Genomic DNA, 16,980 nt, shown 5'->3' with positions numbered 1-16,980 from the left:
AACACTTCCATTTACACCAAACCTAGCAGCTTCAACGTTGCATACTGCTTGCTTTGGTGTAAATGGAAGTGTTCATATACACCCGTGCGGTGTATATGAACACTTTCATTTCAAGCAAGCAGCTTCAACATTACATGCTGCAACGTTGAAGCTGCTCGCTTTAAATGAAAGTGTTCATATACACTATAAAGGTGTATATGAACACTTTCCTATACACCACAGTAATCAGCTTCAACATCCTGCAATGGTGAAGCTGCTCACTTTGGTGTATAGGAACGTTTTAATCTGTGTTCTCGACAGCATTTTCATAAAATAACGAATCTGTCGTTATTTTACAAAAATGCTGCCGAGATTGGATTGCGCCCGTAACAGCTTAAAACAGGTGCAATCATCACAGATCACTGTCGTGCTCTACGAGGACGCCCCGGCCCACTTGAGAATAGCAGTGGAGCCTGGGCGTCCTCTTTTGGCGCAGTGAATCGGGCTGTTTAGCACCTTCACTGCGCCAAGATGAGAATATGGGCCTGAGTGTGTTTCGCTCAGGGGAAAGGAGACATCCCATTGGCATTGTGAAAACTTGGAGACTAAGACATCTGGAGAGGGGAGACATTCTCCGGGAACCCAATAGCATAAAAACTATGGCCAATAAGGAATATTGAGGTTTGAGTCAGACCTTTACCTTGTTAACTTGAACTGAGAAGTTTACTGGCATTTAGCATTACAAATTGGAACGTTGTGTTGTGCCTGGAGAAGGAGTTAAGACCTAGGGAAGAGGGTCTTTACCCAAGCCAAAGATTCTGAACCACAGTTGGGACTGTGGGCTGCTGTCCAGAAGAAGGGAGCAATTTTTCTGGACCAAGAAGATCCACTACCTTTTTAGTTTAGTATTTAGTGTAAGAGACAGAAGAAGGGTTTTCGACACAGGATGGTGGATTATTGATTTGCACTGACATTCTGACGACACCCTTAGTTTTTTATTTGAGGCAGGGCAACCCCTCTTCAAGTTAGGGCAAGCTGGGTTTTCTCTTGATTTTCTGAAATAATAAAAGGGTATGTCAACAATCATGCCACCTGTGTTGCAGTCTCCTCCTGTTTCCGAGATGGAGTAAAGAAGAAACAGGGTATAACGTATCAAGGGATGATGGGGGAGCAGTAGAAAGACCAGTGGCCGCCTCCTCCACTGGAAGAGTAGAAAAAGTTGAGTGAGAAGACTAGAAATACAGGAAGATACAAATAAAGAAGTACTAAAAGCATGAGGATCCATCAAAAAGCACCAGCTAGTAGGCAATCTGGGCGTGCTGCTGGCGAGGAAATCAGAAAAGTTGGCCGCAAGGGACCTGAGAAAGTAAGATGGGACAAATACATAATAGTAGTAGAAAGTGTAAGCATAAAGTAAAGTAGACAGCGTCCATCAGCGACCAGTAGTAGACAGCTGTACCTGAACTCTTCCAGACTTCGCTGTGGACTTTGCCCAGAAAATGAGGTTTGTAGTCTCTGTGGACGAAGGGCGGGCCAGGAGGGTGCGTTTCCCAAAGTTGAATCTTGTGTCGAAACAGTAACGGGAGCGGGGTCACAGGTGCCTGGAGGAGGAGTGAGGCCAACGGCAGTCCCTCGCAGGAGACTGTGCAGCTGATAATAACTTTCCCTCACAACCAGGGACAAGGTTAACACAACAAAAAGGATGATCCTGAGCAGGCACGACAGGGCAGCACCACTGTCCTGGCACCAGACAGCTGCACTCGGACAATTCCAGACTGTGCCCTGGGCTTCACTCAGAACATGATGTGTGTAGCCTCCATGGACGATAGGCGGGCCGGGGGGGGGGCTTGCATAAAAGCATAAACCTTACATAAAAACAGGTTTATTGCAACATGGCAAGGAGGGACCTGTGGGCTAGGTAGAAATTGGAATTGTAAGATACAACTTCTTATAGGATTTCCTCCAAAGCTGGCTCAATATCAACCAGCTCAAATTCTCTACCATATGAAGCCCATCCGAATTGGATTTTGGAACAGGATTATCTAAGAGCACCGGCAGCAAACCATGTCCAGTGACTCCAGCTTCTACCATTCGAACTAAGACTCTGTCCACACATGCTCCTGCAATCCCTCATTAATTGACTTGGACTGAGCTTACACGTTTGTCTGATTTCCCTTACCCCTGTTTTTCTGTTCTCTATCTTGTATGGGCCAGTTTGGACATGGAAAGGCAGATCATGTGGTGTGATGATGGTACAGTAAGCTCAATGGTGTCAACAGACCACTAATGAAGTTATCTACATTAGGGTGAACATCTGACAGGGGGTGCCCATGATGGCAATACCCGGAAGGTGCAGCATAGGCGAAGGAAAGTTTGTGATTAGTATTGCATCGAATCAGTCTTATGAAATGTTTTGTTTTCTGATAACTTATTTAACCCCATTGAGCATCCCATTGACCAATAGGGTGTGTTCTCATGAATCTCAAGTATGTTGCCAGCAAACAAATAAGGAAAACAGAACATGTTCCATAATAAAACAATCATTGCCAAGGGCCTTTGAAGTCTCAGAATCTCAGAATTTTAAAGTAATTTATCAGTCTTCAGGTTAGTTGAGTTAGTGAAATAGACAGGTCGGGGTATAGGTATGTTATAGTGAAAACATTACTAGGCACCATGCAACTTATGAATTCCTTTATCTGCTTTCCATCCTACTTCTCAGTTTCCAATTTGTTCAAGAGGAGCTGCAGTTTGGTTGGAACTGCAAAAGGAATATTTTTTGTCTAAAAGGGGTAAAAATGAGCTCTCTCACAGGGTTTGGGATAGAACAAATAGAGCCCTGCCAGCGTGAAATGGATGCCAAGATAAATCTTTCAATGATCATATCCGCCCTGAGGCCTGCGGGCATGTGGCACGGTATCAAAATTTAAATAACTAAATATCGGTCATTACGAATGAGCAGCACAGTTTATTACTGGAGCACAGGTCACCAATGCAGATGTTAATGTCGGTGAGCTCCACATCATCGGAAGCTAGTTCAATCACAAGAGAAGCTTCAACTCAGCTGAGGCATGGTGTTGCAGACACTGGAGCAGCCCTAGAATGGGACTTGGCCTGTGCCAAAGTACATGATTTTCTGAATAATCAACATGTAGGCATCTGAGAAGATGTGCCTCATCACAAATGGCCGAGAGAATTCCCAAAATAATCTTGCAGCCCTGAAGAGACCCTGGAGAAACCTGTGGAAGTCCAGTGGTTGGAGATGCAGAGGAAGATTGTGTACTTTTCAAGGAAAAGGTCAGTTGGATCGAACATGGGCTCTTACAAGTCAGATCGTACCAGATCCCTGGGCAGGCGGGAACTTGGACTGGGTAGCCCATTCTGATGTATGGTAGGTGCAACCTCCTGGAAGTCTATCCTGCTCAATATCTTACTCCTGCCCCATAAATAGTCTATTATCTGTGGATAAGATGAGGCTCAAATTGGTTATTAAGGCTTCCTCAGCAATTTGTTAATAATCCAATGAAGTGGGAAATAAATGATGCTGGGATGGCTATGAAGTAGGTGTTCCATTGCATGGTTTGATACATGTTCAAGAAAATTACAGTTGTATTGAATTGATAACATAGCCCTTTGAAGATCATTTCCTTTTACAGAAAAAAACTAAAAACACTGTCTTTTTGGACAGGAGAAAGGAAAAGGGTGGTAAGGTTGATTGTTGAATGTGAACAGAACTAGACCGAGAGGATTCTTGGATGTTTGAGAAATTATTGGAGTTATTGCCACAGGTTGAAATGATTTATGAAGTTGAAAAGGAGTTGCACATATTAGAGGTGATAGCAGGCTTTCGAAGTAGCTCTCTGAAATTCCACCCCGTGCAGCCCCCCCCCCCGTGTGATATGTTATGCTGATGAAAATGCAAGGAAAATACCTTTCATTACTGTGACTTGTTTTGGATATTACTCTACTACGAAGTTCATCGATACATTTCTGAAATGTACTATTCCACAAGTAGTATATGTCTAATGGAATTTTGCAACAAAATCGTTGCGCTCTTTCCACCTGTCCTACCTTCTTTCCACCTTTGTTCCTTTTTCTTCTCTTTTTTCTATGTCGTTCCTTATTTTGATTTTATGTTTTTCTTAACCTTTTCACATTTTATTATTTTTCCTCGTACCTTTCTTATTTTCCATCTATTCATATCAGCGGTCTGTCTTTGTTTACGCTTCCATTGCTTTTCTTCTCATTCTGTTTCTATTTTCTTCCTTACATCCATCTTTTCCTTTCATCCTTCCTTGCTTCCTTCCTTCCCAATTTTCTTACTCCCTATCTTCCTTATTTCACTTTGTTCTTTTTTCTCTTTCATTCTCATGTTTCCTTCTTTCTGTTTCATTTACTTATTCTCTGCTTCCTTCCACCTTCCTTTCTTTGCTCCATTCCTTCATTCCACTCTTTCTTCCGTTCATTGCATCTATTCTACTGTCCTTCTTTCCTTCCATTCTTTTTTCCATTCATTCCATCTCATTGCTTCTTTGTTACTTTCTCATAACTTTTCTTTACATCATTCTTTCGTACCTTCCACATTTCTGTCTTTTCTTTGATCCTTAATTATATATTTCTTTCTCATTCCATCTTTCATCCTTAATTTCTTGGTGTTCCTCACTTTTTCCGAATGGCATTTTGTCGAATTTATTTGGCTGACATTATTACCACCCTTTTTACCACAAATCTATATGTGGTAAGTTGGGGAATGGTATATAAAGGGGGAGGGAGGCTGAGGGTGCAAGGGGGAGGGTGCAGGGGGAATCTCATTGTATTTTGTTGTAAAAAAACGTGAACAAAACAGAAAAAAAGCAAAGTAAAGAAATATCGGCGAAATAAAGGGCCTGCTTCATGGAACGTTTTCCTATGGGATTGCCCCATTATAAAATGCTTCCATGAATCAGGCCCAAAATTCGTCAAAATATCATTCGGAAATAAAATTTAAAAGAATTAAAAAAAACAAATTAAGGAAACCTAGTAGATCCAACTATTTCCATGTTACCTTCATTTCTTGAGTCTTCTTTCCTTACATACTTCCTTACTTCTTCCATAGAATCCATATGTCCTTCCTTATTTCTATATTTAATTCTTTACACCCTTATTTCCATCTTTTATTTTTTTTCTCTCCTCTTCCTTTCCTTTAATTTTTCCCATCTTACATTATTTCTTCTTCTTCATATTGTTCCTTCCATCATTCCCCCTTCCTTGTATTTTCTTCCTTTCTTTCATCTGCCATTTTTCTTTATTTCTTGCCTTCCATCTTTTCATGTTTTCCTGAATTCTTCTGTACTTCTATATATTTTTTTTTAGCTTCCTCTGTGTTTCTTTTTCATTCCTTATCATGTTTGCATTAATTCTCTTTTTCCCCTTTCTTTCCTTTCCATTTTCCTGCCATCTTTTCATCTTCCAACCGATACATTTCAGTAGCCCACAGTAAACAGTTTTTGTCAACAGTGCATTTATCTAGGTGATGATGTATTAGAAAATATGATGAACTATATTATTTGCTGAACTTGTTTCTAAAAAGGAAGACCAGGCTTGGTTGCTGTCAATAAACACATGATGAGAGTAAACACATATCAGCTGTCCCTCAGATTTTTGGTGACGTATTTGCACTCTCCCACCTTTGTTTAAGATAATATATGAAAGTACTACGTCTAAAGGAAGTCTAACACCACAATGCACTATTGGAAATCCTTTCTCATGTATTAGGCGACTCTTCGTTCAGCCTCAGTGGATGCTGATTTGTTCTATCTATATGTTTTTGACATGGCAGGACCTCGGCTCACACAAGATATTACATTCTATCAACATAATCATTTTAGTATGTGGTATGTTCACGTGCCAACCAAAGGTTGCTTCAGTCAGGAACTGCTTTGTCAAAAAATGCTTTTGAAATTGCTTTTTTAAAATTGGATTTAAAATTGATTCAATTTGAATATAGTTTCCTGAACATATTTGCACTACTAATGTTTGCAGGTTTCTTGAGGTCATTATGCTTTGTTAATGCAATACAGTGGATCAAGTTTATTTTTTGGATAAGTAATGACCATCCACATAACACAGGATACAATCTACATTTTCTTTGATGTGTAAATGAGAGAAAGACAGCAGGAGAAATGAGGAAGTGTAATAACTATTAGGAAAGGATTTTGCTGCAGTGTGAAGTGCTGTCCTGTTTATAAGGCTCACTTCAGAGGTAACATTTCCAGCCATCCTGTCCTTGCAGGATGGAGGAGTGTAAAAGATGTGCTGCCAGTCATAGAAAGGACAGGACTGATGTGGTATTGATCTAATCGGATCAAGAAGTCAGGTTGCTATTTCTTCACAGAAAAGTTATTGCTAAACATTTCAGTTTGATTCCTCAGATCTTCTAATTCATCGCCCACTAGAAAACTGTAGAGAGTGGAATGGGGGAAGGAGAGGGAAAGATAGAAATAAAGATAAAGAAATAGAGAGAAGGAATGGAAGAGAATAAGAAAGAAAGAGAACACAAATGTGAAAGAATCAATCATTGACTCTCCTGTTGTAGAAAGAGTTTTGCAATTATCATTTGAGTCTATTACTGATGCGTTATAACAGAAGCCATGGCATCATGCGAGCAGTGGACAAGATGGGAGCTCTGAGGAGCCAACTGGAGGGCGTATTGTGTGGGCTAATTTACATTTCTTTACAGGACTATTTATATTATCCAGTGTGTCGCTAGTAATTTCTTCAATTATTTAAAAATAGAAAATAATGAAAGTTTCCCATTAAGTATAATCCACATATACATGTGTCCCCCCGTGGTATAAAATTAAAAAAAAGAACATTAAGAACATATTTCCCTGGGTAGGGGGAACATATAATTATGAATGCTGCAGCCCTTCTGGCACTTCCTGGTAAATCATATCAGCCAATCAGGGTGCAGGACACAGTGGCACACCCTGCAGGGAGAATGGAGAAGAGAATAGCTCTGCTCTCACTGGATGGAGATTATTCACATTTGATTGTTCAGGGTCTCAAGATGTGCCAGCCTGTGACTCCCACCAGCCTTCGCCAGTGAAGCCAATGGTGAAGGACCTTGGAACTTGTAGGTCAAAACCTGTGCAGAGCCACACTTTGCCTGCTGCTAAGTATATTTGATCAAATAAATTAAACTCTGGGTTTGAATTTTATAGAGGTCACGTTCGTGCACAAGTGGCCTTTTACCGTTGAGAAAAAATAACTAACTTGGGTACACTCCCAGAAAAGAAGTTTTCTAGATGGGTCCTACCAACTTGCACTAAGGGACAGCACAGAGGTGATCCTAGTGTCATTGTACTGTGGTGTCAACTAGTAGATCCTCCACTGTGCTGGCCTTAATGCATTGGGACTTCCTGGTGAGATTGGCTCTATTAAAGCCCTATACCTTTTCCAGAAGAAAATCAAGACCTTACTTTTGTATTTTTGTGTGGCCTTCTCTGCTTTAAAATACGCGCTGGCTATTGCGCTTTGATCACCCTGTATCATCATCGCACTACAAACAGAAGAAAAAATGTGCCTTTGAATCACACTTGAAAGTTTAAAATTGGTTTATTTCTGTAAGAGTGAGCGTTCCAGAACTGTGGAGCCAGGCAGCTGAAATATGTTCTCCCGGCCTGCGTTTTATCACGTCTGGGGACACACATTAGGAATTGAGAGCTAGATCTTAAGAGATCCGTGGGTTTGTCGTTTTTAATTCTATCTGGGAGAAGTGGGGACCCTGTCTATTAAAAGCTTAATAATAACCTAATTCAAATGTATCAGGCAGTCACTGATCTCAATAATGTCTATAGGGAAGATTTAAAGATGGCTGCCAAAATGTTGGGCAGGTGTCATTGCCTAAGATGACGCCATTAACCATGACCTAAAGAATATTATCACTGTATTGCAACTATAGGAACATATGATTTATCCATGAAGCCGATTAGACTATGAAGCAACTGTGAATAACTCGCTTTTGTCTCAAGGAATACATCCTAAACATAGCAGGAGGACCAATTATAACGTACTTTTCTCTTTCTCTTCATACTAGGAAAAGGACACAGGGGCTGCGTTCCTCTTCACATCAACCAAAGATAGGGTCTATGACAAGAATTCCATCTTTTGTGATCTAGAGAAATACAAGCTCGGTTTCCAACATGCCTTAAAGCTAATGGGCTACAAATACAAATGGGAGATAAATACCTGCTTAACGAGCACAGCGCCAATCGTGACCGACACAGCGATCAATGCGTACAGCAGCTACACTGACTGGTTAGCCAACGAAATCTTCAACTACATCTTAAATGGAATGAAACTCCATTTCGAGTCAGAAGAAACCCCAATGCAGGATGACTACTGCATCGGTCAAGACCAAAAGGAAGCCATTTACAGGGGCTTTGCCGCGTCTGTGGATGAGGTGGCCCTGTATGCAACGGGGCTGTCCTCAGTTGTTCTGTATACTGCTAGTCAAGAGGCCGCAAAGAGAAAGGAACAGATATGTTACCCACAAGGTGCAGCTGCTGCTAGCACCGCTGTGGAAAAATATGCATCAAATTTATCTGAGCAAATTGTTAAAGATGGCACAAAGGAAGCCAGTGTGATACTGAAGGAGATGGAAAGAGTGCCACCACCAGAGGAACAGCCACCAACCGAACCTGAAAATGTAGCCAGTGCTGTGAGTTTAGAGGGTGTAGTGTCTACGTGCCCGGTAGCAAAGGAAGAAGCCGCACCCGGTGACACGCCTATTGACCAGCCTGTGCCTGGCAGCGTTCATGATCAACCCCCCCAGACACCAAGCGACGCTAAAGATCCAGGTTCTACTTGTGTGGTACCAAGAAAGGATACGTGTGCAGTGCAGGCCGAGCCATACTCAATACCCCCAGAAGAGCCATGTTCTGACAGCATGGTTGTGATGGTAAAGTACCTTTTTCTTGAGTTCAGGCCAAATTCGGAGTGCAACTATTTCCCTCCTGGGGATAGCAGAGGGTTCCTCATGACAGAGTTTGACTTTGCCACACTCTTGAAGTGGGGGATCATGCGGTACGCCAGTCAAGTCGCTTCTCGCCTCATTGACTCGATAATGAATCACTTGTATGCCACACTGGAGGGAAAGAGCCTTGACACCAGTTCAGAATGCATGGTTGAAAGCCCAGGAGTAGCCTCAGAAAATAGACAAGAGTTGGTCAAGCTGTACATGAAGCTTTATGCAGAGAGGCTGAGTTTACGGATCCTCAAGGAAGTGCTGGGCCCCTGCTATGAGAAATCCAAATATAATGAATTTGTATTTCAGCCAACGCCATGCTCGACAAGGCCATCCACAGCCATGGAACCAATGGACGTTCCTCCGATGGTCAAAGTTAGCGAAGTGAAGGAAGCGGTCAGTGCTGTTCATTCTGTGTGCGAAGTACCCCAGCCAGAGCCCCCACCAGTCGAAGAAGTGGCAGTTGAGCCGCCTCCGGTAGCGGTCAGTGCTGTTCAGTCTGTGTGCGAAGTACCCCAGCCAGAGCCCACACCAGTCGAAGAAGTGGCAGCAGTCCCAGAGTGTCCACCTGTGGTCCAGCCGCCTCCTTGCAGGGATGGTCAGCAGTCAGGGACTGCGAAAAGAAGTGTGCATGAATTCAACGAAAAGCTCATAGAGAACATGCTGCACTATGACTGCCCCGTCAAACCTGTGCCGCCGAAATGCCCTCAGGAGGTGACACACCTAGCGAAACGTGCTGATTTTTCGCTGGATAATCTGAAGAATGAATTAGACCCTGCAATTAAATATTATTGCTCCACTGTATCTGAATTCCTTAAGGTCAATCCTGGAGGGGTAATAGACTTTTTAGCCAATCAGGCGGGTCTTGCAGGCATTGATGTGTTTGTCGACCACCTTACAGAAACCGGCGTGTCGCTGGACTCGATATCAGAAGCCCGCATGTTAGCACGACCTTTGTCGACGGAGGGGGAATGCAGAGCGGCACCTCCCACTCCGACTCCCAGGAAAGGCTGGACTGTGAGAATCCTGTCATCAACACCATTAATTGAGGCCTCCGAGGTGCTGGTGTCCAATCAGAATGCCGTCTACGATGGGCACGCGCGCCAGCTCCAGGCAGTGCTCCAGTGGGCGGCGGCTTCTCAGCTTGGGGTGCCCAAGATGTACTTTACTGAAGTGGACGACCAAGTTCTGGCACGGGTAAGAAAAATGTATTGTACTTTTCAGAAGGGGTGCACTAATATCGGTAAATTTTTGAATGTTCATATTTTGAAGCAGTAGTGCGAGCATGCATGTTTTATAACTTGTATACAAGGGGCGTGAGGCGCAACTGGAATATCGGTAAGCATTTTATTGCCCATACATGTAATTCATTCATAAGGAATTGAATCTATGTTCTCATGCCACTGCCTCAATATAACACTAGGATGTAAGAAATGTATTGTGTTAAAAATATGTCTGTGCAATACTGGTGCCTATCCTGAGCTCACCACCAATGGAGAAAAGCTGTTCTTTTATCTTAACAACTGTTCCGATGGGCAACCCAGTCTGATTTTCTCTGAAAGTGGCATACATTTGAGTTGCCCGCCCACCACTTTCTGTAGACGGATATTGCTTTATTGCAGGGCTCTGGTATTGGTATTGCTTATTTATGTAGCGCCTACACACAGGCAAGTGTTTCAAACCACTCAAACAAATTGTGTCAGAAGTGGGATTCGAACCCACGCCTCCAGAGGAGACTGCAAACTGAACGCAGGTCTGCAACCTTTGCCTTGCCAGCTGTTTTGGACTAAAACTCTCATTATTCCTCACCATTGACTGTACTGACTAGGGCTGATTGAAGTTGTAGTCCATAAAATCTGGAGATCCAAAGGCTACAGGCCCCCGCTTTAAGGCCATGGCTACCACTGTATTCTCTGGAGGTAATTTGCATATGGATTCAACTTTGGTACTGATTATTGAATACTCATTTTTTTCTTGGCTCAAACAAACTATCATCTGCTGCAATGGAATGGAAGTGGTTAAGGAATTTTGTCATTCGAGAGTACCATTTGATAATAAATTAAAGTGGTCACTCCATTCCACCCATACACAATAAAATATCTCACTTAATCGCCACTTTTAGATGTTTTGATTTACGCCACTGGGCATACTCTTTCGTGCCCTTAATAAAGGCCTACATCAAAAACATCGCTCTGTTACTCTTTACTGGGGAGAGATCTGGGAAAGAAACCAAGACTTGCCTAGATAGACTAGAGGCCCACTTTTGGAAACCAACCCTTAATTTAGCTCAGGCTCTACCTCAGGGCACTTCAATTAAGTTTATAACAGCCAAGCTGAGCATCTCTTCTTTGTCTATGTTGGCCAATTGTGGGACAGCATTCTTTTTGGTTAAAATATTAAGTGCTATGGGCAACATATTAATGTTCAAACCAAAGAGAATACTTGGTCACAAACAGAGCCCTGACTGGGTGGCCCCCTGTTTGGATTTATCTAGCTAGACAGGATTCTTGTGTATCTATATGTATATTAAAGAAATACAAACAAATATGTTTTTAATTGGACTTGCAATTGAATTACAATTATTTGAAAATTAATAATGGTATAGGAATGTGTTACATTGTGTCCACTAAATCAGTCTCCAGAGAATATTTTGAGGTTTTCTCTAATCCAGAAAAGATGACATTTTTTAAAATAATTTTGGTTCAATCTGTTGGACTCCTTGGAGGATTTAGGAGCCTAAAGGGATTTCCCAGACATAATAGGAGTGGGTTAAACAGATGACACTACTGAAAGTATAAATCATGTATTGAGTGGATATTTCCTTACTTCAAATGATTTAAGAAAACTTTATTTTAGGATATTTGTTAATGCTTTTTATAGGTTATTTTATTAGTTATTTATTTATTTGCATTTGTAAAGCGCACAACTGCCCTCAGGCATCGTGGTGCTGTTAAGAAGGCTTACATGGTTACATAAGAGCTTGTGAAAAACAGACTTAGTGACGATAAGTGCTGGCAAAGATATACAGATTGCCTGATCCAGTTGGAGGGGCAGCAGTAGCATACAATGCTTAGGGACAGTGTAGGTGACACAGGCATGATATAGAACCCCATCTTAAAGGGTGGCAACATTATACAATGCAAAGTCATTATAGGTAATGTGGCACAGACATGATACACAACCCCATTTTAAAGGATGGCAACATTATACAATGCAAAGTCATTATAGGTAAGGTGGCACATACATGATACACATCCCTATCTTAACGGTGGCAACATTATACAATGCAAAGTAATTATAGGTAAGGTGGCACAGCATGATACACAAGGTTACCTCTAGTTCTGTTATTTCTAGTCCGAATGAATACAGCAGGAGCCCTCACAGCGGCTGCCTTCTCTATTCTCCTTTCCCAATGTCTCTCCCTGTTGCTCCCACAACATTTCAACCCCACATTCTACATTCCACAGCAACCCTCTATGAAGCTTCCATTTGCGTTCTCCCTCTGTATTTTAAGTTGACAATGAACATGGTCCCTGCGTGAGCTCTGCCGCCGCGGCCCTGTTAAGTGGATTGAGCCCCCACTTGATGCCCCCCCGCCTTGCATGCAATCGAGAGACTGACACGGGAAGGTCCCCTTGTCCTCTGACTGAAATCCCAAAGAAAATCGGATCAGAATTCGTCCTGAAACAACCCCTGAAACACGAGCCCCCCTTGGCCCAGCAAAGCTTCAGGAAACTTTCACGTGTGGGTCAACACAGATAGACTGCCGAACCGGAAAACAGGCCCTGAAGTGGCTCTCGCAGCACAAATAACACAAGATCTTCCGAAGAGAGAGCAAGCGGAGGAAGGATTCGTTCTCATACGCACGGTGACCAGCGTTTTGAAGAACGCAACCCGCCTCGAACGTACCAGAAAACCAAAGGAGACCCAGCTCTTTCTGGGTGCATCTCCTTTGAGGCAGCGACTCAGAAGTAGAGCCTTAGGATAACGCAGAGTGCCGGACACCCCACAGGCCCTCCTCCGCTGGTAGGAAAGTGAACACTAAATATTTTTGCTTGCATTTGACTGGAACTTGCACTTCCATCGAACGATGCAGGCCGCGAAACAGGGAGACTCAACACGCACTGACACTGTGAAAACGGAGGGCAACCCTGACAACGCCCAGAGTCCCATATCGGAGTAACCTCACGACAAATCGAAGGGAACGAAAAAGTACACGGTGGAGTACCCGACAAATAGAATGCCCCCTATTTGGACATAGTAAAACCCCACTCCACTCCATTACCCAGCCTTGCCATAAACCTCATATGGACGCGAAACATAAATTGGCCCTGTTTGCCTACACCCCCGTTCCCGCAGCTTCCGAACCTAACATGGCAACCAGTGAAACCACAGAGAATGAACTCGCCGCCACAAAAGGAGACATTGCGGCCCTACTGGGAGAAATTAAAAACATGAGCGCCAATATAGGAAGTAAGATAGATAAACTCACGCAAAGACTGGACAAAATGGAGGATAGTCTTGAAGGAGTGGAAAACAACCAGGCATCTATAGATACCTTAGAAGCACAACTCGATCACAGAATGACGGAATTGGAACAACGGGAAGAAGATTTTAAGCTCAAGTTGGACGATTTGGAAAACAGAGAGAGACGGAACAACATACGTATCTTTGGAATTCCGGAGAAAGAGGAAGAGACTGAAGCAGACCTGAAGGAAATACTCCATGATATCATCAAACTTTTGGTCGCAGATGATGCCATTGATGAGCCCCTAACCGAATGAATTCATAGGGCCGGTGGCCCCCCAGGCGGACCGAGGTCGGTCCTTGCCCGATTCCATCGCTTTCAAGACAAGGCCCGAGTACTCGAGAAGGCCAGGAAAAGCGACACTATTACGTTAAGTAGTGCCCATATTACAATGTACCAAGACCTCTCTGCGCTGACACTTGCCCTCAGACGGATGTGCGGGCCTCTCACGAAACATCTAAAAGGGAAAAACATTAGATATAGATGGGGATACCCCTTCTCTCTCTCATTTGAATGCGATGGAACCAAATTCAGATTAAGAACCGGAAAAGACATCTGGGCGTGCAGCTCCGATCTGTTCGGCCACCAAGGTGAAGGAAATAACCATGACGAACCCAAAAGAGAAGATCGAGAATGGTGAACCCAGGACCCCAGAAGGAAGCGGGTGAAGGGATCAAGGAAATACAGGAGAGGTAACCTCTCTCCAGAGGCAGACAACTGATCAGCTGCATCCCTGGTAAGATAGAACTCAAATGTAAACTTTTTGTGGAAGATGTGACTGGAAAAGATGTCAAATCATGGACATCCCAGTAGTCACAACATGAGACTTTGGGGGGGACACTAAGAGGGCTCAATTGAAACTGTGATATCACAAAAGAATAAGGGATGTGATGTAACGGTCCCCACAGGTGGTTCGACGTAGATCCGGTGCAGTTAACGCCATCGACAGGAGATGGGAGGAAGGAGGGAGGAGAAAGAGGGAGGCGGGGGAAAAGGAGGGTCGAAGCAAAATTCATGGATACTCTAAACAGTCACTGCAGCATACAATTTTTAATGAAACTATACTGTCGGTCATGCAGTAGGAGCCATCCTCTCAGAAAAATGTTTAATGGTGTTAAAGACTAACTCAAGAGGGAGGGACTCTCTACGGGTAGGGACACTTAATGTGAAGGGGCTCAATTCTCCAACAAAACGATCACTCGTGGTCAGAGAATTTCAGAGGTCTAAGACGGACATCCTACTGTTACAGGAGACAAAATACGTGAAGGGTGAAGAACGGAGAGTCCTAGAAAAGTGTGTTGGAACAGAATTCTGGGGCTCGGGCCCACTTAAAAAGGGAGGTGTAGGTATTCTGGTCAGAAAAGGATTAGAGTTTGTTGAGATGAAAACAGGGTCAGATGTAGAAGGTCGAGCATTATTGGTAACTGGCAACATAGGCAAGCTGAATCTAACGATCGCAACATTATACTCCCCGAATGCAGGACAAAATAGATTCCTTCACAAAGTAATCCCCAAAATACTTTTAGAAGCCACGGGCCATATTATCCTTGGGGGCGATTTCAACCAGTGGGCGGACCCACTCAAAGATAGAAAGCCGGGTAATCCGGATGTACAATGTCAGAGTAGAGATGATCCAACTGAGATGGCAAAGATGATGGAAATATACAATATGATAGATGTATTTAGGAACATGCACCCCAATGCACAAGATTATACATTCTTTTCCGCCCCCACAATACATACACTCATATTGATTACATATACCTGTCCAGAGAACTCGCCAACACCACAACACATTCAGAAATAACCCCGATCACATGGTCTGACCATGATCTGCTGCTGGCTGAAATCCAATGGGAAAACTTACCAACTAAGGGGGGAAAATGGCACTGCAATGAGAGTCTTTGGAAAGATAGGCTTCAAGGCTGAAATGGAGACTGAAATCACTGAATTCCTCAAAACAAACGACACTAGTGAAGTCCCCAAGCAGACAGTGTGGGAAGCGAGGAAAGCCACTTGGAGAGGGATCCTAATAAGGGAAGGGTCAACAAAAAAAGGGAACAAAATATGATTGAGCACAGATTAAGATCCGAAATTTGTCAACTAGAAGGTGACATCAAAAAGGGCGAGGTGAATTGACCATCTTAAAACCAAAGAGGCAAAGGGTAAGAGGGAAGAATTGAAATTACTGGAACATGAACAAATAGTCTGCAAACTCAGAATGTTGAAACAAACCTTCTATGAAAAGGGGGATAAGGCGGATGCATTACTGGCTGCTAGGCTCCGAGACCAAAGAGCAGAGCGGAAAGTGGTGGAGATCATTGAAGATGACCCTAAAACAGCGCACACTCACCCCACCATTCCCGAATGCTTCGCTAACTTTTAAGAGAGCCTATATTTCTCAGAAACAAACCACGACCAATCAGAAACAGACTCATACATTTCCCTGATCAATATGCCCAAAATTCCGAGACAAGATTCAAACAGCTGGAATCCCCTATATCTGAACAAGAGGTCCAGGACGCAAATAAAGAGATTAACCTTGGGCAAATCCCCAGGGGAGGATGGCTATACAGCGGGATTCTATAAAACGTTTAGCACACAACTCATGCCATTTATGACCAAACTCTTTAATGAAGTAATAAAAATTGGGAACACCCCTGATTCCTTCACCTGTGCACTGATTACAGTGATTCCTAAGGAAGGGAGGGACCCCAAAAAATGTGGATCATATCGCCCAATTTCCCTGCTCAACCTAGACGCAAAAATATACACGAGGGTCCTAGCTGCGAGGTTGGAAACATTAATGCCACAGCTAATACATTCTGACCAGGTTGGGTTTATATTAGGGAGACAGGGAGCAGATACAATGCGTAAGACCATTCATCTTCTCCACACATGACAGACATTAAATAATGACCCAGTCCTTTTTTCGATTGACACAGAAAAAGCCTTTGCCAGGGTAGAATGGGGATTTCTGAAAGCAGTGTTATGTAACGTAGGTATAGGCCCAATATTTAGAAGAGCAATACACTCAGTGTACACAGCCCCCAAAGTATCTATTTTTGTGAATGGAGAATACTCCAGATGGTTTAACCTGGGACATGGAACCCATCAAGGATGCCCCCTCTCCGCTATTCTTTTAGCACTCTCCCTAGAGCCCCTTGCACAAGCCATGCGAACAGACCCCAGGCTAGAAGGTATTCGTCTAGGAACGGCGGAATATAAAGCAGCTCTCTACGCTGATGACATACTCCTGCATATCACTAACCCCATGACATCCATCCCCCGAGCACTATCAATGCTAGACGAATATGGTCGGCTCTCAGGGCTCAAAATAAATAAAAATAAATCGATACTCTTTCCCTTACAAGGACAAAAAGAAGAAAATGAGGTAAAATTCTCCACACTAGGTTTTAAGATTGAACATACTAGATTACAATACCTCGGTATACAGATTACCAGATGT

The 16,980-nt window shown here is 43.1% G+C and overlaps 1 protein-coding gene across 1 annotated transcript in view; it reads left to right on the top strand.

Annotated features, from left to right (window-relative positions):
- The window catches only part of AKAP4 (A-kinase anchoring protein 4), an 858,685-nt gene that overhangs the window by 580,022 nt on the left and 261,683 nt on the right, over positions 1 to 16,980 (top strand). The window contains exon 6 of the mRNA XM_069648669.1: positions 8,054 to 10,180. Within this exon, the coding sequence (XP_069504770.1) occupies positions 8,054 to 10,180 (2,127 nt within the window). The remainder of the gene's footprint in view (positions 1 to 8,053; positions 10,181 to 16,980) is intronic.

The sequence above is a fragment of the Ambystoma mexicanum genome, chromosome 2q, assembly GCF_040938575.1.
Source record: "Ambystoma mexicanum isolate Mex_15411 chromosome 2q, UKY_AmexF1_1, whole genome shotgun sequence".
NCBI lineage: Eukaryota > Metazoa > Chordata > Amphibia > Caudata > Ambystomatidae > Ambystoma > Ambystoma mexicanum.
The sequence above is the reverse complement of the archived record's forward strand: the minus strand, read 5'-3'. Positions and strand labels throughout refer to the sequence as shown.